This window comes from Rutilus rutilus (genome assembly GCF_951802725.1).
Source record: "Rutilus rutilus genome assembly, chromosome: 17".
Taxonomy (NCBI): domain Eukaryota; kingdom Metazoa; phylum Chordata; class Actinopteri; order Cypriniformes; family Leuciscidae; genus Rutilus; species Rutilus rutilus.
Window position 1 is genome coordinate 13,672,342 of NC_140230.1, and position 26,808 is coordinate 13,699,149.

Here is a 26,808-nt window from a genome sequence, read left to right on the forward strand (position 1 = left end):
TTGGAACGACGTGACGTGACGTGAGTAAATGTTGAAGCACCTTGACAGCAATTACAGCCTCAATTCTTCTTGAGTTTGAGATGCGACAAGCCAGAATGCTTGTTTGTTGCATTCAGGACGTTTGAGAATTTCTTTCTTTCTGACAAAGTTGTCGTATAATGCATTTTATACATCGACACGCCCTCTTGTAGCGTTAAGAGCTGTATCAAAAGAGAGGCGTGCTTCAGGTCTGCTATAAAACACGAGCAAGCGCCCTCAGACAACAACACCTGAGAACACAGGGAGCTGCTCTGTCAGTCAAACACTCACAAGAAATACACAGTCTGCCAGAGGAAGGTAAGTAAAATAACATTTTTGTTTTGTTTTGTTTTAATCTTATATAAGTCATCATTGTTAATGTGAAAGTTAAATTTCGAAATTTACAAAAGAAAAGTAGCCTACGATAATCCGGGCTGTTACAAGAGCTCTTAGCTAGTTCAAAACCCTCTTAAATAATTACAGTATTTCTAATATTATTTTTTTTTCTGCAATTTAAAATGTAAATTTCATCATCATCATCATCATATTTTTCAGTTGTTGTAGGTAAACGTGTGAACAATTAAACACAATGGGAAAACTAGGCATATATTACACACACGGTTTTATGAAAAGTGAAGGTCTTAGATCAAGAAGATCAAGCCTGTTGACTTGTTTTACATTATACGATTTTTTTTTTTTACAATTCATGAAGGAGCAAAAAGGGAAAAGTGACAAATATCATAATTAATAATAATAAAAATTATTTCATTATTTACATATAAAAATGTAATAGTTTATATAAATGCTTAGTTCTGTCAGAGCCCGTCTACGGAGAGCCTGCCCACTCCCTATTATAAGTCCTATTGTACCGAAATTTGGTTGTAGTTCCACCAGAGTTCCACTGGGGGCGATCGCCATGAGTGCAGAATTATTGGGAGTCTAGCGGACTAGACGGCTAAATTTGTCTCTTTCACCCGATTGTCGTTGAGAAATCTCAGATTTGAGTGTAGGTTTTGCAAGTTCAACATGGGTTATAGGTCGAAAGTTGAATGAATGAGTACTTATGTCCTTTCGATTTCTTACAGGTTGAGTTTTTGTTGCCCATAACACGCTAGCATTCTTCTAATGAACGCTGATTGGTCAGTGAAGAACTGATTACGACCAGAGATACCGCTTGATGGCATCGTGGCATCCGAAGCGGGACCAGAAACAAACTAAACAAAAACTCGTCTAGCACGTGTATTTACCTGTGTCAGCTGTGTTGTCGATGCCTTGAGAGAAAAGAAAGTGCAGAGCGCGAAAGCACCAAAGTGACTGAAGGATTGCCGTAAAGCAGTATATCTGGTCGTACGCATAGACAGTATATAAAGGGGTCGTACGATGTGTATGACGTCATTGACACTTTAAAACATTTTTTTAAGCAAATAAGTGACTCTAAAAAATCTAACACCCAGCAATGTGTAATTTCTTTGCATCTCCTTTCGAATACAGCATTCAAATTACTAGACAAAAAATTATATCCTGAGAAAAGTGGATTTTGATTGGTATAGCGCCATAGACCTCCATTCATTCTGCACTCGCCCTGTGAGCGCCCTCATATGGAATCAGAGTGGAACTGCAACCAGTTCAGAAGCCGGAAGTTTACTGAGAGTAAAACTTCTCGCCTTATTTGACATTCTCTGGTTCTGTCATGAAACAATAGATGGCGCAGACTGATGGGTCCTTAACGCAAGCTGATGGTATTCACAGGGTTAATTACTTGGCACAAGCTGATTGGTTCATGTTGTATCTGCAGCCAATGAGCTTGCTGCTCAACATTTAAATGGCTGGTTACCATTCACTATAGCAGTTGCTGCAATGCGCTTTTAGAGTTCGTCTAAAACCCTCCACCTTTCCCAGCTCCACCTGTATAGATCAGCAGCAACAATAATCTACTACAACAGCAATAATCAATAACAGCAGCAATTCAGCAGCTCCGTTCTATGAAGTAATTGTTCAAAACTAGGCTAAACTGACATTTTAGCTGCATGCATGAATCATGTGATCCCATATGTATTACAGAGTCAGCTTCATCTTCTTTCTTTGCTGTTTTCTAGATGCACTCTCATCAGTTCATGTTCATGATCATTGCTGTAATGTGGATAGTGACAGTCACAGAAGCATATCCATACACACCACCAGACACAGTCATCCCTGCAGAGGACCTGACCAAATACTACACTGCCCTGCGGCACTATATCAAGCTCATCACACGACAAAGGTAAGATAATTTTTTTTTAAATTAATCAGTAAAAGACAGAAAGCAGGACAATAGAAAAGTATTTAGCAAAGTTGAAATTGAGTTTACAAAGAAATAGGTCTTTAATTTTTACAGTATTCATATTTTCATAATTGAAATCATAATAAAACAAGTTACACTTTCTCTTATTTTGGAGAATTTTGTACAGCCTTTTAATTTCCTCTGATGCTTTTGTAGCTATAATTTATGGAAGATTGTTTCTGCCACAGAATAAAAAATAAAAAGGTAGTTGCAACTTTTCATCTCACGATTCTGATGTGTTTTTCCCCCCGCAATTTGACAACTGCGAGTTTATATCTCAATTAAGAGAATGGTAAACTCAGAATTGCAAGAAAAAAAGTCAGAATTGTGAGATACAAACACAATTAGAGGAGGTAATTGCGAGTTTTTAATCTTACAATTCTGACTTTTCTTCTCGCAATTGCAAGTTTATAGGTGTGTCTGTCCAGGCCATGTTGGAATTACCGTAATTATGAGAACGTAGAACTCGTAATTACAACTTGTAAACTCAGAATTCTCTGGGAGCTCGGACTTGTACCACCTGACCGCTGCAGATTCATTTGGGTGTTGTCATAGAAACACATTATTCCAAATTCAAGGAAGTGAACAGCTCTGAATAGATCGTCACGGGTCATCATCTCGAAATTACGGTAATTATGACATCGTGTGAACACAGCTTAAATATCACAGTTCTGAGAAAAAAAGTAAGAATTGAGATTTATGCTGCGTTCACGCCATGTCATAAATACTGTAATGACGAGATGACCACCAGGCTTTATAACTTTTATACGTTTATATCACACAATTTGGACTTCATAACTCTCAATTCTGACTTTTTTTTCAGAATTGTGAGATATTAACATGCAATTGTGCGTTATAAAGTCCGAATTGGGCGAAAAAAAAGTCACAATTACCTTTTTTATTTTTTATTCCGTGGCAGAAACCAGCTTCCATACTTGTTGTCCTAACCTCTCTCAGGTATGGGAAAAGAAACAGTCCTAAACCCATGTTCCTGAGTCTGCTGTTGAGAGAGACACCAGGAAGCATTCCTGAGTCCACATATGAGGAAGCAGGCACTGAACATGACAGCATCAGGTTAGAACACTGCACATTTTTCATTTAGCTGGAGACTAGATATGATGTTTTTATTAGTCGTGTGTCATACGTTACAAAGAAGATTATAAAAACTTTCACTTAAAACGGTTTTGTATAATTTCCTCTCTCTTTTTCATGTTATACAAAGTTATTTTGCTTTTTGATTGTGTCTTTTCAGATTCAAGGAAATGCCGATATGATGATGGAAGATTTTTATCAACCACCAAGCGGTCAGCAGTGACCAGATAGTGGCAGTGTGCAGCTTTAAACCATTGATCCTATACAGTGTCATGAGAAACCGAGTCCTCCCCCAGGAATTGGGTCTCCTTTAGGACCCAGACGGTAATGCCTGATTAAAAGTTGTTATTGTGATGTCTCGACTAATTATAACTTATTTAACTATTGTATGATGTTTATTACATTAAGTGCACAAACAACATGTTTGAAATTTAAAATTAATTCTTATGTATTGCATTATAAAACAAACTGGAAACACATTTTTTTTAGAAGCAACATACTATGTTTTATAAAAGTAATTTAATATAAATTTTACACAATAATAGTAATGTGGTACAGTATAGGCTATAATAATACTATAATACATTTTTAATAAATTAATTGTGGGATATATTGGGAACTATATTGAAAGCAAAAAACATACCTAATATAATATAATATAAGCTTAGCTAACAGGCTGATCTTGTAGATGTATGCTATTCTAGAACGTAAGCTAACTAAAAAAATGCTTGATTTCACAACCAATAGTGTCAGTTATATACTAGTCTATAAACCATGAAATTTAAAAGGTCATTATAATGCATTTTAAATGACAGAAATCATAACGTGATTTTGCAGGAATTGTAATCAGGCGCTTAAACTACCGTTGAACTAATGGGATCACTGGGGGTCCTAAAGGAGACCAGTTCCTGGGGGGACTCGATTTCTCACCACAACGGCGTTCATTATGTTGTGTACTATGGGGGTTATGCGCAACAAACTTCTGTATTCTGTAAAACAGGTCGCGTCGCTTCTGGTTCAGGTCTTTTGTATATGCTCTGTTAAATATAAAGCCGTTTTACTCCAGATACCTTCAAAGGAGCGAGCAAAGATGAGCATAACCGATTGTACATCACATATGCAGATTGATATCGAAAAAAAAAATCTTCTTACTAACATTTGGATATTTACACTGAATAAAACACCACACCAACAATTAAAAGAAATAGATAGGTTAGCCGATTACCTTAAAAGTCTATAGATATCGCCATCAGTTCGTTATTAACGCTTTCTCTGACAAGCGGATGCATTGAGACCTGTTTTCCTGTTTGTTCATGTGACGTTTGGCATAAAGCCTATTCAATTCATTATACAGTGTTTGTGAATTAAATACATTGCAGAAATGAATATTAACAGTTGTATTCTCATTAAATCACACACATTATTAACCTTATAATAGACTAAAAATATTTCATGCATGAATATAGTCTTTCGTTTTTACTTTTCCAGACACTTTTCAGAAATTTAAGTTTCTGAAATATATTTTAATATCAACAGAGAACATAATACTTTACTATATATATGTTTTAAATGCCTTAGCATATACAATTATACCAAATTATACCAATTATAATGTATGTATCTGTTAAAAAGGTTATGTATGTATAACAAAATTATAAACGCAACACTTTTGTTTTTGCCCCCATTTTTTCATGAGCTGAACTCAAAGATCTAAGACTTTTTCTATGTACACAAAAGGCCTATTTCTCTCAAATATTGTTCACAAATCTGTCTAAATCAGTGTTAGTGAGCACTTCTCCTTTGTGCCTTTTATTGTGGCCAGCCTAAGGCACCTGTGCAATAATCATGCTGTCTAATCAGCATCTTGATATGCCACACCTGTGAGGTGGATGGATTATCTTGGCAAAGGACAAGTGCTCACTCAGATTTGTGAACAATAATTGAGAGAAATAGGCGTTTTGTGTACATAGAAAAAGTCTCAGCTCACGAAAATTGGGGGCAAAACCAAAAGTGTTGCATTTTGTTCAGTGTATATGTATATACAATACACATATATGTTAAAAGAAGTCTATATGCTCACCACTATATGCATTTATTTGACCCAGTAATATTTATTTATTTTTTTTACAATTTAAAATAACTAGCATAATTAGTCCAGTCTTCAGTGTCACATGATCCTTCAGAAATCATTTCACTATTTTTCATTTTAGAGACCCTTGACCAATAGGCCTATATAAAGAAAAAAAAAACATCTATAATTAATTATATAGTTCTGTTTCAAAGAAATGCTTTAAATATGTTGACGCTGCCCTCTACTGGACAACACGCGCGAGATTAAAATCGAGGTGACCGCCTGAGGATGTATCTGAAAATTCAAGAAACTGATCATTATTATGTCATAGATAGATTCATGCGTGATCCATCCAGGTATTGGTTTTATTTGATACAATTGCTATAGATGTCCAAACTGAAAGTTCCCTAATAGATTCTTTATAAAGGGAATTTTAATAAATACAAAAAAGTCAGGGAAACCATTCATATTCAACATTTTGCCTGGTCATACACACCCCTATCAAGCTGAGCAAGTAATGGGGCGTAGAAAATATATAATCCTCACATATTTCACAAATGAGTCGCACATGCGAACACAATGGTCAGTGGGCGTGTCCTGTATGCAACCCATGCCTCTAATTGGTCATTCCACTCGGGCGTCAACGAAAAAGGCGCGTCCGAACGTCTTGACTGACATATAGAGCACTAGAGAGGATAAGTGTCTTGTTCTGTCTGCTTGGGAAGTTCATGGGGCTTTAAATTTCTCACCGGGACACAGATCCACCCAGTGGGGGTTAGTGAGGTAAGTCTTGGGAACTGTGAATCTCTAGTGATTGTGGCTGCGGGTGTTTTTTGTGTGATAAGGACTCTACACGTGGCTGTCTATACAGCTGTCTCACCCTGTGGACACTTTTGATTGGAGCGCTAACCAGCTAAATCCAGTTAGCCGTCTAATAATAAACAGCTGATTGCTGCTAGCGCTTCGCTGCTACACTGTTAAAGCTAGCTGTTGTATTCAATTCAAACCATGAATGAAAGAACCGCGAAAACGAGCCGACCGAATTCACAATGTTAACTTTATGTTTTTAGGGAAAACGTGACGGTTTGTAAATGCTGTAACGTTACTAGCACAGGACGAGCAATGTGCTCAGTGAACCCCACGCGCTGCGCGTTTCCTTGAAGTTGAATGGGCCGCACGTGCGCTTGTGTTGCCATCATAAAATCTACTGCGTAATGTTTCTTACGGTCCGGAGTGGCTGGAAACGTAAACTAATGGTAGGTTATGCACTGGAACAGTATCTGCCACTGCCAGGACAGTCAACTGTAGCTAGAATGCGCGAGCGAGTTGTTGCCTGGAACAATAAGAGCGGCTCGATTCAAGACGGTCACTGGCCTTTGTTGTGGCGTTATAAGTCATTTACAACGCACATTATGAAGTGCTTCTCTGAATTTCATCTACGTATGTTTGTGACTTCATTAGTGGGCAATTTACGTATGCACATCTCAAAACAGACACCAGCAGCGTCGGCTTGCCTTTTTAAATAAAATAAATTAATTAATACTCTTATTCATTATTAATAATTTTTCCTCAAGGATGTATTGAATTGGTCAAAGTGGCACTTTACAAAGAATCCTGCTGCATCCTAGTGAGGCAGTGTTCCTCCTAGTCCATGGTTTCGTCTGACGAAAATACTGTTAACTTAATTGAAGGAAAAATACATAGTATTAAAAATCTTAAGGCTATATTAACTGGCTTTCTATTAAATCAATACAGTGAATGACAGCCATCTGTGTTCTCCCAGTGGTTTACATTATTGACTGTTAAGTGATTAATTTTCACCAAAACGAAAGATAACATTTGCTTTCATCTCTGAAAACATTCTTTTTGTCTTACATTTCATAATAAACTCGGACAAGCTCTTGTTCTTAACTGAAAAAATACTAAAAACTGAAGCTTTGGTTTCAGATGGTTGAACAATCAGAAGGGTCATTCACCTCCCCTTGCATTAGTTAGTACATGTTGGTGTTTGCAGTAACAGTTGAGCAAACATTTCATGTGATTTAGTTTGTGCTGACTTATTTCAGAAAGTAAGCTTCTTGCACGCTCCTCAGCTTTGAAACGCCTTGGCCTAGTTAAATTATTCCCAGCCTTTTGGCCTCAAGCTATTACTGTATACATATTATAAAATGCCAGACTGCAATTGCACATTGTGTACAATATGATTCATATCAAATCATACAAGACCGATAGTCAGCATGTGACCACTCTGATCACTTCATATTTCCAGTTTACTGGGCTTCAAAAATGACTCCTAAAACCTGTAGCCTCTGTCCAAATAAGAGCGTGTCAGATGGAGCATTGAAATCATTAAATGTGACATTTTAGTTTCTTTAGAATGTGCCTTCACACTAAAATGGCCCCTGTGAAGTGAGACAGGAATGCTGCTGTCATAGCTTTCAGATGCAGCCTTGATCTCAGTTTAATCTGACTTGTAATCAGATTAAACTTCCACGCTTGTTCTTAATCGGTTATATTCACCTGCTGCCACAGTTGTGGTTGTTCAACTTCCTTAACCTGTCAGAGTCTTGGAATGAATATGCACTGTATAGCAGGTGCCTGGACTTGCGAAGACATGTTTTAATACATTTTGCTCTTTGTACTGCAGGTTTGAACACAAACACACTGCTGTTCAAATGTTTGGGGTCGGTAAGATTTGTAAAAAAAAAAAAAAAAGACAAGGAAAAAAAGAAAAGTATTTTATGCTCAGCTCACTAAGGCGTTTATTTGATTTAAAATTTTAATATTGTGAAATATTAATTATAATTTAAAAATGACTTTTCTGTTTAATTATATTCTAAAATGTAATTTATTCTTGTGATGGCAAAGATGAATTTTCAGCATCATTACGCCAGTCTTCACTCTTCAGTGTCAAATGGTCCTTCTGAAATCATTCTAATATGCTGATTTGGTGCACAAGAAACATTTCTTCTTATCATCATTGTTGAAAACCGTTGTGTTGCTTAATATTTTTGTGGATACAGTGATGACCGAAATCTTAATTAACAATGTAAAAGATTTTACTGTCATTTTTGATCAATTTAATGCATCCTTGCTGAATAAAAGTCTAATAAACAAAAACAAAAAACAATGATCCCTAACTTTTGAATGATAGTGTATCTGAACTTGGTTTCTTAAGTAAATGTTAACACTATAGGCCTAGGTGTATCAAAATTCACGTACTTATGCAGTATTCTATGCCGTTTTGTAGTATAAATAGTGCGAGTATTGTGTTCACACTGAAAGTTCCAAAAAGAAAAAGTGCACTTTAAATACCCAGATGATGCACTTATTTAAGCGAAAAAACAAAGTGTGGAATGCACTCAACGGTCACAGCTTTAATTACATAGTGGAGGGGGAGGGGCTATCCGACTCCAATGTTGAGTGACAAAATAACCTTATAAAGTTCATACACTATATGGTTGAGTACTGTAGGTCATGTGAGTGAGTGCTGTAGGTCAGGTTATGAGTGAGTGCTGTAGGTCAGGTTATGAGTGAGTACTGTAGGTCAAGTCATGAGTGAGTACTGTAGGTCACGTGAGTGAGTACTGTAGGCCAGGTCATGCGGGAGTACTGTAGGTCAGGTCATGAGTGAGTACTGTAGGTCACGTGCGTACTGTAGGTCAAGTCATGAGTGAGTACTGTAGGTCAAGTCATGAGTGAGTACTGTAGGTCACGTCGTGAGTGAGTACTGTAGGTCACGTCGTGAGTGAGTACTGCAGGTCAGGTCACGTCGTGAGTGAGTACTGCAGGTCACGTCGTGAGTTAGTACTGCAGGTCACGTCGTGAGTGAGTACTGCAGGTCAGGTCATGAGTGAGCACTGTAGGTCACGTGAGTGAGTACTGCAGGTCAGGTCACGTCATGAGTGAGTACAGCAGGTCAGGTCACGTGAGTGAGTACTGCAGGTCAGGTCACGTGAGTGAGTACAGCAGGTCAGGTCACGTGAGTGAGTACTGCAGGTCAGGTCACGTGAGTGAGTACAGCAGGTCAGGTCACGTGAGTACTGCAGGTCAGGTCACGTGAGTGAGTACTGCAGGTCACGTCGTGAGTGAGTACTGCAGGTAAGGTCACGTCGTGAGTGAGTACTGTAGGTCAGGTCATGAGTGAGTACTGTAGGTCACGTGAGTGAGTACTGCAGGTCAGGTCACGTCACGTGAGTGAGTACAGCAGGTCAGGTCACGTGAGTGAGTACTGCAGGTCAGGTCACGTGAGTGAGTACTGCAGGTCACGTCGTGAGTGAGTATTGCAGGTAAGGTCACGTCGTGAGTGAGTACTGTAGGTCAGGTCATGAGTGAGTACTGTAGGTCACGTGAGTGAGTACTGCAGGTCACGTCATGAGTGAGTACAGCAGGTCAGGTCATGAGTGAGTACTGTAGGTCAGGTCATGAGTGAGTACTATAGGTCAGGTCATGAGAGAGTACTGTAGGTCAGGTCACGTCATGAGTGAGTACAGCAGGTCAGGTCACGTGAGTGAGTACTGCAGGTCAGGTCACGTGAGTGAGTACTGCAGGTCAGGTCACGTCGTGAGTGAGTACTGCAGGTCACGTCGTGAGTGAGTATTGCAGGTAAGGTCACGTCGTGAGTGAGTACTGTAGGTCAGGTCATGAGTGAGTACTGTAGGTCACGTGAGTGAGTACTGCAGGTCACGTCATGAGTGAGTACAGCAGGTCAGGTCATGAGTGAGTACTGTAGGTCAGGTCATGAGTGAGTACTGTAGGTCAGGTCATGAGAGAGTACTGTAGGTCAGGTCACGTCATGAGTGAGTACTGTAGGTCAGGTCACGTCATGAGTGAGTACTGTAGGTCAGGTCATAAGTGAGTACTATAGGTCATGAGTACATTTTGGACAACTTTTGTTTTAAACACCATCATTTGTGAACATGTGGAAGTGTATTTTATTACTTTCAGAGGAGCTATGCAGAGTTATTTGTAAGTGAGCTGCTTATTTTGTTTTGAAGGTAATTTTGTGTATTGCTTGCATTTAGTTATTTGCTCATTTATTCACAATAAAGCAGTGCTAATTAAGTGAAAATTTTGATATGGCTTTATATGGCTTAATAGTTCTTTCAATCAGATGCCAATCTCAGTCAGTATAGTGTTATTGCTGTATATCGGACAGGGATGGGCAACTTCGGTCCTGGTGGGCCACTGTCCTGCAGAGTGTAGTCCCAACCCACACCAAACACCTGAACAAGCTAATTAATGTCTTCAGGACCTCCAGGACAGAAGTTGCCAATCCCTGATATAGGCCTACACACAGGTGAGCTTTTGCAGTTTTTGCTGATGTTGGAAATGTCTGAATTCTATGGCAGATTTTGCTGTCTCCATGAGCTCCAGATGAGAAGAGAGTGAGCAGAGCTTCTGTGAACTGCACTGAAATTCAATTTGCAGGTGAGTTATTACAAATAGCATGTATTGTTATATTCTGTTGTCACATTTTTTGCACTGCAGTGACGCGTAGTGGTGGATGTCACATTTCCTCAAATGGTAACGGGCAGGAGTAGGCTATAGTATGCATAGATGCTTAATTAAATATTGCTAAAGTACAACTGAGAGTTTTGCTTGTCTCTACATGAAATCAGTGTGATGATTCCGTAGTACACTGTGTATCCATACACACACATCGTAGGATTGCGGTGTTTATGCCAAAGCTGTCTGGAATATCAGCAATCGGCAAAAACAGATCCAGGTATTGTTTGTAGAATATCTTTGAATGCAATTCTCTGATCCTATTGTGTGTAAAGATGGTCTGTTTGTGGATAAAGTTCCTTTCTCTTGGTTTCACATCATTCATACTTCAAGGTTCCTGGAAAAGAGCAGCAATAATACTGAGATTTCCAAGAAAACCTCAACAGGATGACTTTGATGCACTTGTGTCCGGCTCGTGTTTTTATTGCAATCGTGTGACTTTCTCATTCTGTTTTAAATGAAAATGGGAAAAGTTGCACAGAATTATGGAGTGAATAAACATTCTGATGTGGACTTGCTTCTTCCCATCCCCCAGGTGCATGGTTCTCATTGCTATTGAAGACAAAATTTGTCTTAGCCCTGAGCTTCCCCTGCCATATAGGAAAAATGACAGGTAAGCACCTTTGAGCCTCTTACAGGTTTATGGGATGCTTTATACATCAGTAGGATACATGAAACTCATGGTATCCACTGAGACCGATTTTATAAATGTATTTTTATATTATTTATTTAAACGTATGTATGTATGTATGTATGTATATATCTCTTTTTTTTTTTTTTTTTTTATATATTTATATTTTATTTTATCATTTAAAAAACATATTTTTCAGCTGAATTATATTTAAAGGATTTTAGGAAATATCTAGGGAAATAATTCTTTATATTTGAAAGCCAATAATCGATATATTGGCCAATAAATCTAAATCCTTAATCATTAACAGCCATGTCCCAAACACACAATTACAATGTTCTCATTATAATTTTATGTAGCCTATATGACAGACTTATGCTGCACATGTTGCACTTAGCGTTATTTTTGTTGTTTTTTAAGTGATTCCAGTCATATTTCAAGTTAGGCTATTCAAAACCATCATTGTGAACCGTGCGCATCTGAAGTGTCTCAGCTGAAGAAAATAATCCATTGTTTATCGGCTTTAATATATCGGCCAAATTTTCTTATCGGGCCGATAACGATAACATTAAAAATGAACATGTTGACCGATACCAATTTGGAGGCCGATATATCGTGCGTCCCTAAAAATATCTTAAAAAAATAACAATTTCAAAATCAAATTAGTACATGATCACAAACAATTGTGGTCTCAATGTTGGCTATAATTTATGATTAGGATTTTTGCTATATTCAAGGAGCCCTACTTTATCAGCAGCAGTTTTATGCTGCAGTGGCTTCAGATTTATTTTATTGTTCATTACATTTTCACCTAGTTCATACTATGAATGTGGTTGATATACCTTTTGCACACAGTTGCTCCTGAGTATGGGTCAGAAAGACCTTTTCAGTCCTTCCAGCCATGTCATTATAACTTTAGCAATGTCTAATGGACCTGCCTCTATAGAGAGCAACCCTTGCAGCACTGGATGGAGGTAGAGAGGTCGATTAAAATTGCTGATAAAATAGCGTGTCTCAGAGGCTTAATGACCTGCATCTATGACCCACAGCGCAGTGTTTTCTTTCAGTTGCTTTCACTGACACCATTTTCTCTGCTGTGTTGTGCAGTTTGTTGCCTTATAGTGGGAGAGGTCTCTGCGTGGGTTTGTTCACCATGGAAATGGTTACTGTTTGCATTATGCAAATCATGCCACTTTGTGATGAATGTGCCCTTTTCTAGTGCTTTCTGATGCAGTAATACACATGGATTGTTTTTGTCATTCTCTGTTACTGGAGAGCAGTAGGTTGCGTAGTATTGACTGTAAACAGGATCCAAAATCAGCTTTCTGCCACACCGTGCAGCCAAGCTGTAGAAAGCGGTGGAAATTATTTGTATGTTTGTGTGAACATGTACAATATATATATATTGTATAATTTTTTTTTTTTTTTTTAAATGACCTTCATATTTGTAACTCACCAAAGTGAATTAGTCGCATTTGGAGCTTGAAATATTCAAAAAAAATTCTGAAATAGTGTTTCGGTTACCAACCAACTGGCCAAGTAACGTCTAGGTTACTAATGAGACGTTACGTCGGACTGACATCATGGGGTCTCGCCTGGGAGCCTAATCACCTCTAAGTGGTAACAAAGGGAGATTTGCAGGCTGAGTCACACCTACCCGGAAATACAGGTATAAATAAGTCCAGCATTACTCACTTCATTCATGTTTTGCTGAGGAGCCGAGACAGGATCCTGGCCATTCAGCGGTGGTTCAGAGCTGTGGCAGGGGGGACATAACGTCTCCGTTCCCTCCTTCAGGGAACGGGGGTTACATTAGTAACCTAAATGTTCCCATTCAGTCAGTCACGTTCGATGTTACGTCACAGCTTCGGAAGCATAAAAGGAGGAGCAACGAGAGAGGACCAGGCCTGGACTATTTATGTAATGTTATTTTATGTTTAGTTTAGTTTAGTTTATGTGTGTGTGGCAGTCGGCTGTGAGGGGCTGCCGCCTTTCCTTTCGTTTTGTTTATTTATTTATTTTATGATGATTAAAGTTGTTAAATGTTCGCCGGTTCCCGCCTCCTCCTTCCCACAACAACATGCATTCGTTACAACCTCTTATTGTTTCTTCATTTTAATCTCTAGAGATTTTAATATCATCGCCAGTGGCCCATGCATATCGACTCTCACTAAAAATCAGTGGTAAAAATGTTTATTTTTTATTTTTTATAGCTGGCAAAGTTAAAGTCTAATGAAATACACTGTCACTGACACCTTATTTTTGTCCTTTCAAAAGTAACTGAATGCCCTGCTACATATATTAGCCTACAGTAATTGTATTTAAATCCACGTGGTGTCATGAATAATTAAGAGAAGTGTCTTCTCATTGGATAAGAAAACTCAGTCTCATGAATAATTATGAGACACCGATGAGTCATCAAAGTACTACAGTGCTCTGCCACCTCATAGCCTGTGACGTGGACACGATGAAGATTTTAAACCCAGAAGATGAAAATAGCAATACCCTCACAAAATCTCAGAAAATAGGCAACACCCAAGTGGAGTGAGCTCCTCCGGGCGCAGCACTTGCAAGTTCACCACCTGGTCCCGAAAGGGAGTGGTGGGAAATTTGGGCACGCATCCGGTGTGGGGTCTCAGGATGGCATGAGACAAGGTCGGGCCAAATTCTAGGCACCATTTGCTGTCCGAAAATACCAGCAGGTCCCCTACCCTCTTGAAGGAAGCGAGCACGGTCAGGAGCACTGTCTTTAGAGACTGATTCTAGGTGGTCGAAGGGAGCTTTCTGTATACCCGAAAGGATGACAGAAAGGTTCCAGGAGGGGATGAGGTGTAGCCTGGGAGGATTTAACCTTCTGGCGCCTCTCAGGAACCTGATGACCAGGTCGTGCTTTCTCAGTGACCTGCCATCAACTGCATCGTGATGTGCTGCGATGGTGGCAACATAGACCTTCAAGGTGGAGGGGGACAGCCTCTGCTCCAAGCCCTCTTGAAGGAAGGAAGGCAGGCACAGAGCTGATCTGGCTTTTCTGGCGGTCTTCCTTTTGAGAAGAACACCACTCCGTGAACAGACTCTTCAAAGCAAACGGGACTTGAGCCTTTACAAGAAAAGAGAGTTACGACCCGCGTACCTGATGTGAAGTACCCCATGCGTAAACATGAACCACCCACAAACGCCGTCTCAGCATGGAGGGCATGAGAGACAGCGATCGTGGCCTTCAAATGAAGTTAGGAAACGACCGCATCTAGAAACACACGTGCGAAAAGACATCTTGAAAAAGACGCTGATTGCCCATGCTTGCTCTTTTAGGGAACTGCTCTTTCAGCAGAAACGGCCAGGGATGAATGCTGCGCTCCGCTGGAATGCACCTTCACACCGGCAGAGAGAACCCGCGACGAGCTGCAATGCAAAATAGCAATTACAATTGCTGTTTTTGGGGGGATTTTTCTCCTAGTAGCAATGAAAATAGCTTTTTGCTCTTTTCTTTCAGGAAATTTGCACTCCTCTCTTGAAGGTGAATGGAAATGAGCTATCGCTGTCACAACCGCTCTGCTCCGAAGCAAAATATAAATTGAGTAACACAGGTCCTATTTATACCCGTATGTCCAGGTAGGTGTGCAAATCTCACTGACCAATGTCCATTGACTCATTTTGTTATCACTTGGAGGTGATTGGGCTCCCAGGCGAGACCCCATGACGTCAGTCCGACGTAATGTTGAACGTGACTGACTGAATGGGAACCAGATTTACTAGGTTAATTTTTCTGAGGTGCTAAAAAATGTCAGCTACACCTAGCTTGTTTAACTAGGTTACTTTATTTATTTAATTATTAAACTCTAGTATTCCATTTGACATATTTTAATACCATAAAATGTATATAATTTACAGACCATAAAATGTGTATGAAGTACCACCATATCATCTACTATGATATGCACACCTGAAGGAAAATGCTTAAAGATTTATTCATAGGAAAACGTATAAGAAAAAAAAAATCTTAAATCTTATATGTCCTTCTGTTGCCAGTGTGCTTTATTCTTTTTCTCTTATCTTAATCACCTCAATTACATTATGGGCTATTTATTTTAAATATGTGTGTAATTTCTGTGTGACCCTCAGCCATGCAGCAGGTGCTGGATAACCTCAAGGAGCTGCCGCCTTCAACGGGAGCCAAAGACATCGACCTCATCTTCCTCCGTGGCATTATGGAGAGTCCTATAGTTCGTTCCCTCGCTAAGGTGTAAACTAATTCTCCATTTTAACTCTTGTTCGTTCTCTCACTTAGCTCTATAACTATTAGTGGACATCAAGTGTTTAAATTTAACATTTCATTTAAAATCAAATAATTAGTCATTTAAATTTAGCCAATAAGAGATCTTGTATCCGCCACTTGAAATCAACATAAACCCCGTTCACATGTCTCTAATCGCGTGCGTACATTTATGAGCTGGAGGCCAGGAGTTGTTTGCAGTGTCAGAGGTCATAAGAACGTGATGTACAGAAGCTCTCTTCTCATTCTTAAAATAGCTGTGTGAAATTGTTCAGATTGTGAGATATACTGGTGGAGCTTCACTTTGTTTGATTAGGAACTAACACTCTATTGTGAGAAACGTATAGTTTGTGCTACTATAGATTTAATAGCAAAAGATAGTCAACAATACACGTGACTGACCCTTATGATTTATCTCAAACACATTTTTCAAATATTTGATGGATTGTAACTTCATTTGTTCACCAACATTGTCTAACAATGTGTATATACTCAAGTAGATCTCTCAATTCTGTCATTTATTTAATTTTGTGAAAGTCGTAAAAATTCCCACCACAGTGTAATTTCCACCATGTCAAATTATGTGTTTTTAATGTATTTCCGTTTTAAATAATAATGTTTTGGCTTAGTTTGAACATGACGAACAATGTTGTGAACAATACACAAATTATTTAAATAAGATATATTTGCTTCTATATTTATATTTATTCTAAACAAGTATGCTAATTTGGAAAAAAACTGGGGCAAAATTGGTCAGTGGCGGAAATGACAACTGTAGCCTTAATTTTGTTTTGTTTTTAAGTTGATAAATATTGAAGTTTATTTCCTCTTTGTTTAGATATTATTTTTAGTTAGTTAATTAGTTTTAATTGTTATTCATAATTTTTAAGATGCATTTTAATAGTTTAAGATTGAAAGTCTGATCTTTAATTATTTATTCATAGGTAATTTGAAAAATAGTAAACAATAAATCAAATTTTTTTTTTTTTGAGACCTGAGACACTTGATTAAATTATTTCTCTTAATGACTTTGTGTACGGTTGTTAATACTCTCTTCCATCTAAAGTGTACCTGGCAGTGCGTTTGTTAATACTCTGAGTCCATCTAGACGTAATCCATTAATCTGTTTCTTGGCAAGATAATCAAGTTATTTTGTCTCCACCCACTCTCTCTCAGGCACACGAGCGATTGGAGGACGTTAAGCTGGAGGCGGTGCAAAGTAATAACGTGGAGCTAGTGAGCGAGATCCTGTCTGATATGAACAGTCTGATCAGTCGTGATGAAAGTGCAGCAGAACTCAGTAATATCCTGAAGGAACCTCATTTCCAGGTATCAGACCTTTTTGTGTGTGTGTGTGTGTGTGTGTGTGTGTCTGACTGCCTCTTTTCATAACATTGCTGACTTGGTTATTTACAACTATTTATTCAACCTGTAGCTTTCTCAGTAGTATAGCAAAATCACCTTTAAGCATTTAAGACCATGAGCAAATTGAGTTGCTAATTTTTTTAGAAAAGGAATATAATTCATTTGGTAATTTAATTATCCAAACTTTAATTTAATTCTCTAAACTTTAATTTAATTCTCTTGGCAATTTCAGTCCCTGTTAGAAGCTCACGACAAGGTGGCTTCTAAGTCATATGAAGCTCCTCCCACCAGCACCAATTCCACCAGCATGACCAGCTCATCCCTCATGCCGGCTGACACGGTTCGCATGATCAGCATCCAGAAGAAGGCCGGAGAGCCTCTTGTGAGTGATAGACATTCTCCGTTTCACAGGATTAGATCCGATAGTCAGTCAGATGTTCCGCTCATTCAGAGTAGCTCTACTAACTACTAGTAGCTTGTGTTTCAGGCAGCGTGAAAAGTCATTTTTGGTCGGTCTGCTTTGGAAAGTTTGCATTAACGTGAACTAGGCTTAATTGTTAAATTTTCCTTTTAATATTCAAGGAAGATAGGAATATACAAGCCAGTCAGGTTGGCCTATCTATCTATCTATCTATAGTATATATTATGATATAAATCAATCGATTGATTGATTTTTTTATTATATAAAAAGCCACTGAAAATATACATTTTATTTATTTTAGGGATATTGTATTATCGTATAATACAATATCCCTAAATAAATAAATGTTATTTTTAGTGGCTTTTAATATAATATATAATAGGATAATATAATACAATATCCCTAAAATAAATAAATAACAAATAAAATGCATATTTTCAGTGCATTTTTATATATTAATACATTATCCCTAAAATAAAATAAAAAAATAAATATTTTCAGTGGATTTTTATACAATAACATAATACAATATCCCTAAATAAATATTATGTTAAAAGCCACTAAAAATAACATTTATTTATTTATGGATATTGTATTATAAACATACACTGAAAATATTTATTTAAGGATATTGTATTATATATTGTTAAAAGCCACTGAAAATAACATTTGTTTATTTTATTGATTTATTCTGAGGTATTATTATATCATAGGAAAATATGCCCTTATAAAGTAAAAATAAATAAATAAAATAATTCTGATAACCAGTTCCAGGGTGCCAGTGTCATCCCTTAATAAAAAGGACGGCTGACTCTCTGTGCTGGCATGTCAGAGATTCATGGTGTCATCTCTTTTAGGGTGTAACATTCCGGGTGGAGGAGGGTGACCTTGTCATCGCGCGTGTTATGCACGGCAGCATGATTGACAGGCAGGGGATGCTGCACGCTGGTGATGTCATCCGAGAGGTGAACGGCCGAGAGGTGGGCAAAGACCCCATGGCGTTACAGCACATGCTGAGGGACTGCAATGGAAGCATCACACTCAAAATCCTGCCCAGCTACAGGGACACACCTCCACCTGCACAGGTCAGCGCACAGTCCAATGAAATTAAATTATATAAAATATTCAAAAACATTTTGACACCAAGTTGCCTGGTTGAGGCAAACCTCATAAAAATAAATGTAAAATGAACCTGAACCCATTTTCTGCAGCAAGATGTGGATCGATGTACAAGATCATCCTCATCTGAGCTGCTAGTATTTTTCCCTAATAATCAGATGCTGAGAGTACAAAGCAGTCTTTTCCCATAGACCAGATTTTAGTGCTGTATAACCTCCTGATGGGATATTGGTTAGTACAGTCCTTGAGAAAGAGGAAGGAGAGACCTGGCCTCTGGGTGACTCAGTTTCAGCCTGGTGGCATTGTGAGCATGGTTATCCCTATTAATAACACAACCTGCGCTAAGTAGGGCAGATGGGAGGAGTCAACTCGCGCGCACACCCTTACTCTATACTCTAAGGAGATCTGGGCCTGGAAAGAAACGGATCCTGAAAAGAAATCCTGACCCTCAGTTGTTTTACTTTTTTTTTTTTTTTTTTAAGTGGACAACTGAATTTAACTGCACTGAATGTGGCCTTGGACGCGGTCTGATGTAGTTTTTAACTGGTCTTTCTATAACAAGTAGTTTAGCAAAGCCTGCATCATATTAGAATGACTCTATATAATAGCATGACTCTCTGTGGTCATTAAAAATCCCATGATGTCCTTCGAAAAAAAGAGTAGGGGTTTAAATTGCCCATTAACCTCTATCCATCAAAATGGCCACCTAATAATCCCCATATATACTGATTGGCTTCATCACTCTGTGTCCTCTCCACCAATAAGCTGGTGTGTGGTGGGCGTTCTGGTGCAATATGGCTGCCATCGCATCATCCAGGTGGATGCTGCACATTGGTCGTGGTTGAGGAGATTCCCCCTTCTATGTAAATACACTTTGAGTGCCAAGAATAGCGCTATATAAATGTAACTTACTATTATTATTATTATTATTATTATAACAGTCAGCTGAAATATGCCACGGAAACGGTTGGAATGTATTGATTAGGAACCTTTTTGTTATTTTTAAACTTTTTGCTATTAATGTGATTCTGGATGAGTGATATTTGCTGGTTCAACTTCTGATCCGAATACATTCAGATCCCCAAACAGTGCTGTTGCTGCACATCAACCACTTCCTGAGTGTATGCGTGTAAACAGGAAGATGTCCTTTACCAACTTTCCTTGAATAAGTAATGTTTACAAAGCTCGCACAAAGAGCAAACACCGGAGGCGAGGGTTGACAGGGTTCCATTGCTTGTGTCATACCTAAATTTCTGTCTTTCGACCTGAACTTTACTCAGTGGCCTGGTTATGTGCAGTGAACGACCGCTGTATGTTTACTGTTGGGTCCTCATCACTGATAAAGATCCACCACGATCCATAAATATTTAATGTGAAAACATGCTGTTGTCCTCCGTAGAGAAAAGTCCATTTACAACACACACCAACATGGGTTGCAGTATTCTGTAGAAAATCATTGACGGTGTGAAAGAGGAATCAGCCCTTATCATTACTGAAAGCAGATATTAGTCAATGTAACATGCAAATGTTTTAGCCAATCTGAATGGCGAAGTGGTTATTTTATTTAGTTTTATGAAAATATTTCTCCTTTCCCAACTGTATCAACATCAGCATTATATGTCAGAAAGCAACAATGATTATAATGAAATCCTTTTGCCTAGTGTGAGCTATGACACAATTGTATTTTTAGGCTATAATTAGCAGCTTAAAATAATTCATACATCAATAAGCAGGAGTAACACATTATTTTACCTTTAGGTGTATTTGAAGCCACATTTCAACTACAATCCTGACACTGATAACCTGATCCCTTGTAAAGAGGCGGGTTTGGCTTTCTCTAAAGGAGACATTCTGCATATAGTGAACAAGGAGGACCCCAACTGGTGGCAAGTGAGAAGCAAATACACTTTCTTTTTTTTCCAGATCTTTTTGGTCTGATTTCTTTTAAATGATGAAATATTTGACGTATTGAAGCTATGTAGTTTTATTTTCTTCTTTTTTTAGGCATGTAACATAAATGGAGGCTGCACTGGCCTGATTCCCAGTCAGTTTCTTGAGGAAAAGAGGAAGGCCTTTGTAAGGAGAGACCTGGATGGATCAGGTACAGTGGATTGGCCTGAAAAGATATCAAATATATTTGACCTATATTTTGTGTTTTTCTCACGAACAAGGTTACCTGCATTAGCACTGACAAATTTTCACTTAATTCAGTGTAACATAACTGATAACAAATATAAAACAATTATACTCAAGAGAAACAGATACACGTACATAAAGAATAATAATACAAAAAAAAAAAAAAGGAACTATATACATGTCAGAGATGGATGATTTACAGGTAGAAAGTGTCTATTGAAATAAAGATAATTAAGGCGTCTATAAAAATAAAAGGAAGATTGATTAAAAAAAGGGAACAAAGTGCAAGTTTTTAAACGATACTGTTATTGTCTCCGTGTAAACTACAAAAATGAATTTGTAAAAACAGTGACGTCATGCGCATTGTGTTCAGTCTATATGTGCATACTTTCTTTACAAAGTGACCGCCAACTACTGGCCTTGCATGCATAATACAGTGTTTTAGTCGTTTTCTCAGATCCGAGTGAAAGGGGATGAGTTTGACGATGTTGTTGTCTGTACGTGAAACTTTATACATCATTGTACGTGAAACTTTATACATCATTGTTGTTAATGTACCCTTGGAAACTGGATAGTGTAGTTGTGGATTAAATCATATTTATATAATCTTATAATCTTAATTGGAAAACCTAGACAGTTGATTCTAAGGTAAAGTTCTTTCCTATTGCATATTACAACTGTTTTACAACTTTGTTTTAGGAATTCTCTGCGGGACATTAACTGGAAGAAAGAAGAAAAAGAAAATGATGTACTTAACAGCAAAAAATGCAGGTTAGAATTGCTGAGTCTCTTTGTTCTTTTTTGTTTTTTTTTATATATATATATATATATATATATATATATATATATATATATGACCATCTGTCTAATATGCTGCTGGTCCTCCGCGTGCTGCCAAAACAGCGCCGACCCGACCAGGCATGGACTCTATAAGACCCTGAAGGTGTCCTGTGGTATCTGGCACCAACACATTACCAGCAGATCCTTCAAGTCCTGTAGGTTATGAGGTGAAGCCGTCGTGGATTGAATTTGTTGGTCCAGCACATCCCACAGATGCTCAACTGGATTGAGATCTGGGGAATTTGGAGGCCAGGGCAACACCTTGAACTCTTCATCATGTTCTTCAAAGCATTCCCGAACAATTTGTGGCAGGGTGCATTATCCTGCTGAAAGAGGCCACTTCCACCAGAGAACAATGTTCTGCTGGGAAACCTTGGGTCTGCCCATTCATGTGGGTGGAAATTTGGCACGTACCACCTGCCTAAACATTGTTGCAGACCAGGTACACCTCTTCATGACCATGATGATCCCATGGTGGAAGTGGCCTCTTTCAAGAGGATAATGCACCCTGCCACACTGCACACATTGTTCAGGAATGGTTTGAGGAACAAGATGAAGAGTTCATTTGAAGGCTTCCAAATTCCCCAGATCTCAATTTCAGTTGTGCATTTGTGGGATGTGCTGGACCAACAAATTCAATCCACAGCTGCTCCACCTCGCAACCTACAGGACTTGAAGGATCTGCAAAAAAGTGTTAGAGCCAGATACTACAGGAAACCTTCAGGGTCTTATAGAGTCCATGCCTCGGCAGGTGGTCAATGTTTTGGCTCATCTGTGTATGTATGTGTATAGTTTTGGGTCTTTAAAAAAAAAATTAAATGAATACTTCTATTCAAGCAAGGACATCATAAATTGATCAAACATTACAGTAAACTCATTTAAAATGTTGCAAATAAATTAAAATAAATGCATTTCTTTTGAGCTTTCAAAATTCAGCTTTGCCGTCTCATGAATAAATTATATTTTACAATATATTAAAACAGTTATTTAAACTTGTAATATTTCATATTACAGATTTTACTGTGGTTTTGATCAAATAAATGCATCTTTGGTGGACGTAAGAGTCTTATTTCAAAAACATTAAGAAACTTACCATTTCAAAAACACCTTACCGACCCTAAACTTTTGAACGGCAGTGTAAGTACTTTTAAAACATAAATAACTTTCAAAACTTCTCTCTTTCTAATAGAATTTGATCGGCATGAATTACAGATCTATGAGGAAGTAGCAAAGATGCCTCCATTCCAGAGAAAAACTCTTGTGCTGATTGGTGCACAAGGTGTGGGCCGCCGAAGCCTCAAGAACCGTCTGATTGTGGTAAACCCACTGCGATATGGAACTACTGTACCTTGTGAGTCTATAAACATTAATACTATGAACATTAATACTTAGCTGTCATGTTATTTTAACAACAAACATAGTCACTCATTGGGAATTTCTTCTGTTTCTCAGTCACTTCTCGGCATCCACGTGACGATGAAAAGGACGTCCAGTCGTACTGCTTTGTTTCCAGAGAGGAGATGGATATGGACATCAAGGCAAGTCGATACCTGGAGCACGGAGAGTATGACGGCAATCTGTACGGAACCAAAATTGACTCCATCCATGAAGTCGTGCGCACAGGACGTACTTGCATACTGGACGTCAACCCACAGGTCAGTGGTTTTGTGAAAGGCTAAGTGTTCAATGGAAGCTTGTTTCCACCACGGAATAAAAAAAAAAAAAAGGTAATTGTGTCTTAATAGCACAGCAAGGTGTCAACTTCTCTCAACTTCCTGTCTTAATTCATCCCCTTTTAAGCATGGACACTGAAAACATTAGTCTAGAAATCTAGACCCCCCTAGCGGCAGCAAAATTTATTTTGCAGCCAGGGTAGTCTAGCAACTCTCCGTTGACTTTCAGAGCTGTAAAAACCTAAATTGGGTCAGGCCAATCACATCGTGTATAGAGTAGGCGGGACGGGCTTAACATAATGACGACAGAGTTGTGACGGTTCCCTGCTACTTGAAAACGAAGAATGGCTGCTGCTGCTGGCGAACAGTCTTTCGAATCGGCTTTGGCCGCGACTCTGGAGGACTTGGAGTTAAGTTTTTCTTTGAGAAAAGAGCAAAGAACTGCTCTTAAGTTCAGTTAAATCATTCTTAAAAAAGGAAGATGTGTTCGTAGTTTTGCCGGCCAGATTCAAAAGTTGAATCTATCAACTAACGTTAGCTCCGCTGTTGGGAAAACGCTCTGCACGCAATAGGACAGCGCTTCAACCAACCAGAGTGAATTTGAAAGACAGCTGGTTATCCCGCCCCTCGGATTGAGCCGTGTCTATGGTGAGTTGCCAGACCTAACATCTTGATGTAGGTCTGGCTTGCCAGGCTATGAAAACATTACAGCTAAAACAATAATAATAAAACTGGTCACCCTCACTAATTTACTTGATAATTTTAGTATTACGTAATTACAATGTTGAAAGTGTGTGGGAAGATGATAGTCTTTGCGATTGTGCCTTTTGTGCTGTAAAGAGTCATCAGTTCAGTTGATGTATAAATGATGTACAGTGGTGATGATGCAAGTAGTGATGAGCTTGCTTTGTAAAGCTTTAAAACCTTTACATAGCTTTCATTTCAAATCAGTGGTTCAGAGCTTTTATTAAACTCCACCAAGCCATACGCTTTTTTTGTGAATTTACAATAAAGTTTTGAACGAAAGTTATTTAACTTTTATATCATTTCTTTGTGAAAAGAGAGATTTCACACACAAATCTGTGTGTTAGTGTATAAAACTAAGTCTTACGTCTCATTTTACAAAGCAATTGATTCAGAGCTTCAGAAAGCTTCGCTCGTCTCATCACTAGTAAAATAAAAAATAAAAAAAATCTTTATTTAATAAATGTGCTCTACAGGCTCTAAAGGTACTGAAGACATCAGAGTTTATGCCATTTGTGGTTTTCATCGCGGCCCCGGAGCTCGATACACTACGGGCCATGCACAAAGCTGTGGTGGATGCTGGGATCACAACCAAGCTACTGACGGTTAGCCTCACATCTGTCTCCACACAGTTCATCAACAGTCGAGTTCTGGAAATAAACTGTCAAAATGATTTTCTCTATAGAGAGAAAATATAGATTTTTTTTTTTTTTTTTACAATAATGTAGAAATATTACAGAGCTACCTAGATCTCTGAGATTGTTTGATATATGCCTCATGTAAAACTCTGATTTGGCAGTTTTGGTTCATGGTTTACATTGCTGATTTTATTCAATCGTTAAGAGACAATGAATGAAGGAAAGTAGTTTAGGAACCAAAGCTGTTGAATAGTCAGCTCATCTCTTCCTGTCTCTTAGGAAACGGACCTAAAGAAAACGGTGGACGAAAGCGGCAGGATCAAGCGGGCGTACAATCACTACTTTGATCTGACTATAGTTAATGACAATCTGGACAAGGCCTTTGAGAAACTGCAGGCAGCTGTGGAGCAGCTGACCACACAACCGCAATGGGTCCCTTTGAACTGGGTTTACTGAGACATACAGACCATCATCATCATTATCATCATCATCATCATCATCGGCGGCGGCGGCACCACTGATAGGTCAGCGGCACAGAACACATGTTCACACTGAACGGACCCACCAGTCACTATGCAAATGTACACTAGCTATCCAGTCACAACAGACAGAAGGGAAGTGTACTTATTTATTAACGTTTTTTATGTTCTACTGACTAAACATATTTTAAAGAAGGTTACTTGGAGGGACAGAAACAAATAGGATTTTTTTTCTTTGGAATGACTTATTGAAATGGTAATTCATTTTTTTTTCATTCTAGTATAAGCTGCATTACAGTATTGAAAGCGGGAGGTCTGTTTTCTTGCTGTAATTTTAGTGTTTAAACATTGGTTTACAGTGCAGTATTCATCTCGCAGAAACGTGATGTCATATAGGTCAGTCACTACAGTATGTCAAATAATTTAAGCAACTTTATAGTTTATCCAGCTTCTGACTTGGTAAGATCTTTATTAGCGTCATCCTGTTAGCCTTGATTTTATTCAAGTTAAATTCAAGGAACACTAGGAGGCAGTTTTAACTTTTAGAAATATCATGGGTGCACTTTATTTTACAGTCCTGTTCAACATGTACTTACTATAATTACTAGGTAATAATCCTGAACCTATCCCTAAAGCGCAAAGTACCTTTAGTTTTTTGACGCGAAAGCTTGGTGTGTCTACAGCCCAATACAACTAGTGTCTGCGCTACTTCTCTTCAGAAGTTATGACCGATTCAAATTCTTTTAACTCTTTAAACTAGAGTTGCATGTATTGTTGTTGCCATCCGCAGTAGTTTGTTATTGTTTTTGTCTCAGTTTTTTTCTTTTTTTTGGACAAAGCACAGTGTGGGGAAAAAAAGGCGTATGCACAAACTGAGCATACAGAATATGAAAAGTGTACGTTTGACTGAAACAAAAGCCGGGTCAGTGTTTTTCCCCCTTGTGGACAAACTAATTAGTACAAAGAAGTTCAAGGCTTACACACAATAGGATTTGAGATTTGAAAAATCTGGGCCTGTCCCAATACCCACACTTGTGGTTTTTGTCCACTTGAGAGTGCATGCATCCATGCAACAGGAACTAAGTGCACACTAAATCAGCTTCAGAGCTGTCTTTGAGGCTAAGCATATGCCATCGTTCATCATGTTCAGGAAATTGCGTGCCCTGATTTCGTGGAATGTCTAGAAAACCTTTCCAGTCTAAGTTAAATAAGATGTTGCATATAATTTGGTTGTAAAACGGTGTTGAACATTTTATTAGTACACAGACCGCAGAGATTATATGCATTTTGTCGTCATTGTCGTTTAAACTACAGTTGCGTGTATCTCTTAATCACCCAATCACGCGTTTATTGTTGAGGTCTCCAGTAGTTGTTTCTTCATCACATTTGTTTCTTTTTTTTAACTGTGAGCAACAGCATTGCCACCTTGTAGACAAACTAATTAGTGCAAAGGCACATGCACAAACTGAGCATACAGAATATG

At 38.4% G+C, this 26,808-nt stretch overlaps 2 protein-coding genes across 5 annotated transcripts; both read left to right on the forward strand.

The window, feature by feature from the left end:
* The first annotated feature begins 1,995 nt into the window (after positions 1-1,995).
* LOC311276526 (pro-neuropeptide Y-like) lies at positions 1,996-5,085 on the forward strand. The gene is made up of 3 exons (XM_084386226.1): positions 1,996-2,278; positions 3,296-3,412; positions 3,591-5,085. The coding sequence occupies exons 1-3, from the start codon at positions 2,115-2,117 to the stop codon at positions 3,610-3,612; spliced, it is 303 nt and encodes a 100-aa protein (XP_084242352.1). The 5' UTR covers positions 1,996-2,114; the 3' UTR covers positions 3,613-5,085.
* Positions 5,086-6,069: 984 nt separating this feature from the next.
* pals2a (protein associated with LIN7 2, MAGUK p55 family member a) lies at positions 6,070-25,448 on the forward strand. Of its 4 annotated transcripts, none has more exons than XM_084385364.1 (14): positions 6,147-6,284; positions 10,853-10,931; positions 11,545-11,622; positions 15,760-15,878; positions 17,087-17,239; positions 17,508-17,657; positions 18,554-18,781; positions 20,574-20,705; positions 20,820-20,916; positions 21,651-21,722; positions 22,981-23,142; positions 23,244-23,446; positions 24,685-24,813; positions 25,126-25,448. In XM_084385364.1, the coding sequence occupies exons 3-14, from the start codon at positions 11,616-11,618 to the stop codon at positions 25,300-25,302; spliced, it is 1,629 nt and encodes a 542-aa protein (XP_084241490.1). In that variant the 5' UTR covers positions 6,147-6,284; positions 10,853-10,931; positions 11,545-11,615; the 3' UTR covers positions 25,303-25,448. The 4 variants fall into 4 exon arrangements, with proteins under 4 accessions (XP_084241492.1, XP_084241490.1, XP_084241493.1 ...); XM_084385365.1 differs by lacking the exon at positions 11,545-11,622 and adding an exon at positions 15,131-15,249 and having other exon boundaries at positions 6,175-6,284; XM_084385366.1 differs by lacking the exon at positions 11,545-11,622 and having other exon boundaries at positions 6,070-6,284.
* The last annotated feature ends 1,360 nt before the right edge of the window (positions 25,449-26,808 follow it).

Bases quoted from the DNA above. Each gene is read 5' to 3' on its own strand.
- LOC311276526 (XM_084386226.1), top strand. From the start codon at position 2,115: ATGCACTCTCATCAGTTCATGTTCATGATCATTGCTGTAATGTGGATA. The intron at 2,279-3,295 runs GTAAGATAATTT...AACCTCTCTCAG, and splicing joins AAGCTCATCACACGACAAAG to GTATGGGAAAAGAAACAGTC. The intron at 3,413-3,590 runs GTTAGAACACTG...GTGTCTTTTCAG, and splicing joins ACTGAACATGACAGCATCAG to ATTCAAGGAAATGCCGATAT.
- pals2a (XM_084385364.1), top strand. The intron at 15,879-17,086 runs GTGTAAACTAAT...ACTCTCTCTCAG, and splicing joins TAGTTCGTTCCCTCGCTAAG to GCACACGAGCGATTGGAGGA. The intron at 21,723-22,980 runs GTTAGAATTGCT...TCTTTCTAATAG, and splicing joins CTTAACAGCAAAAAATGCAG to AATTTGATCGGCATGAATTA.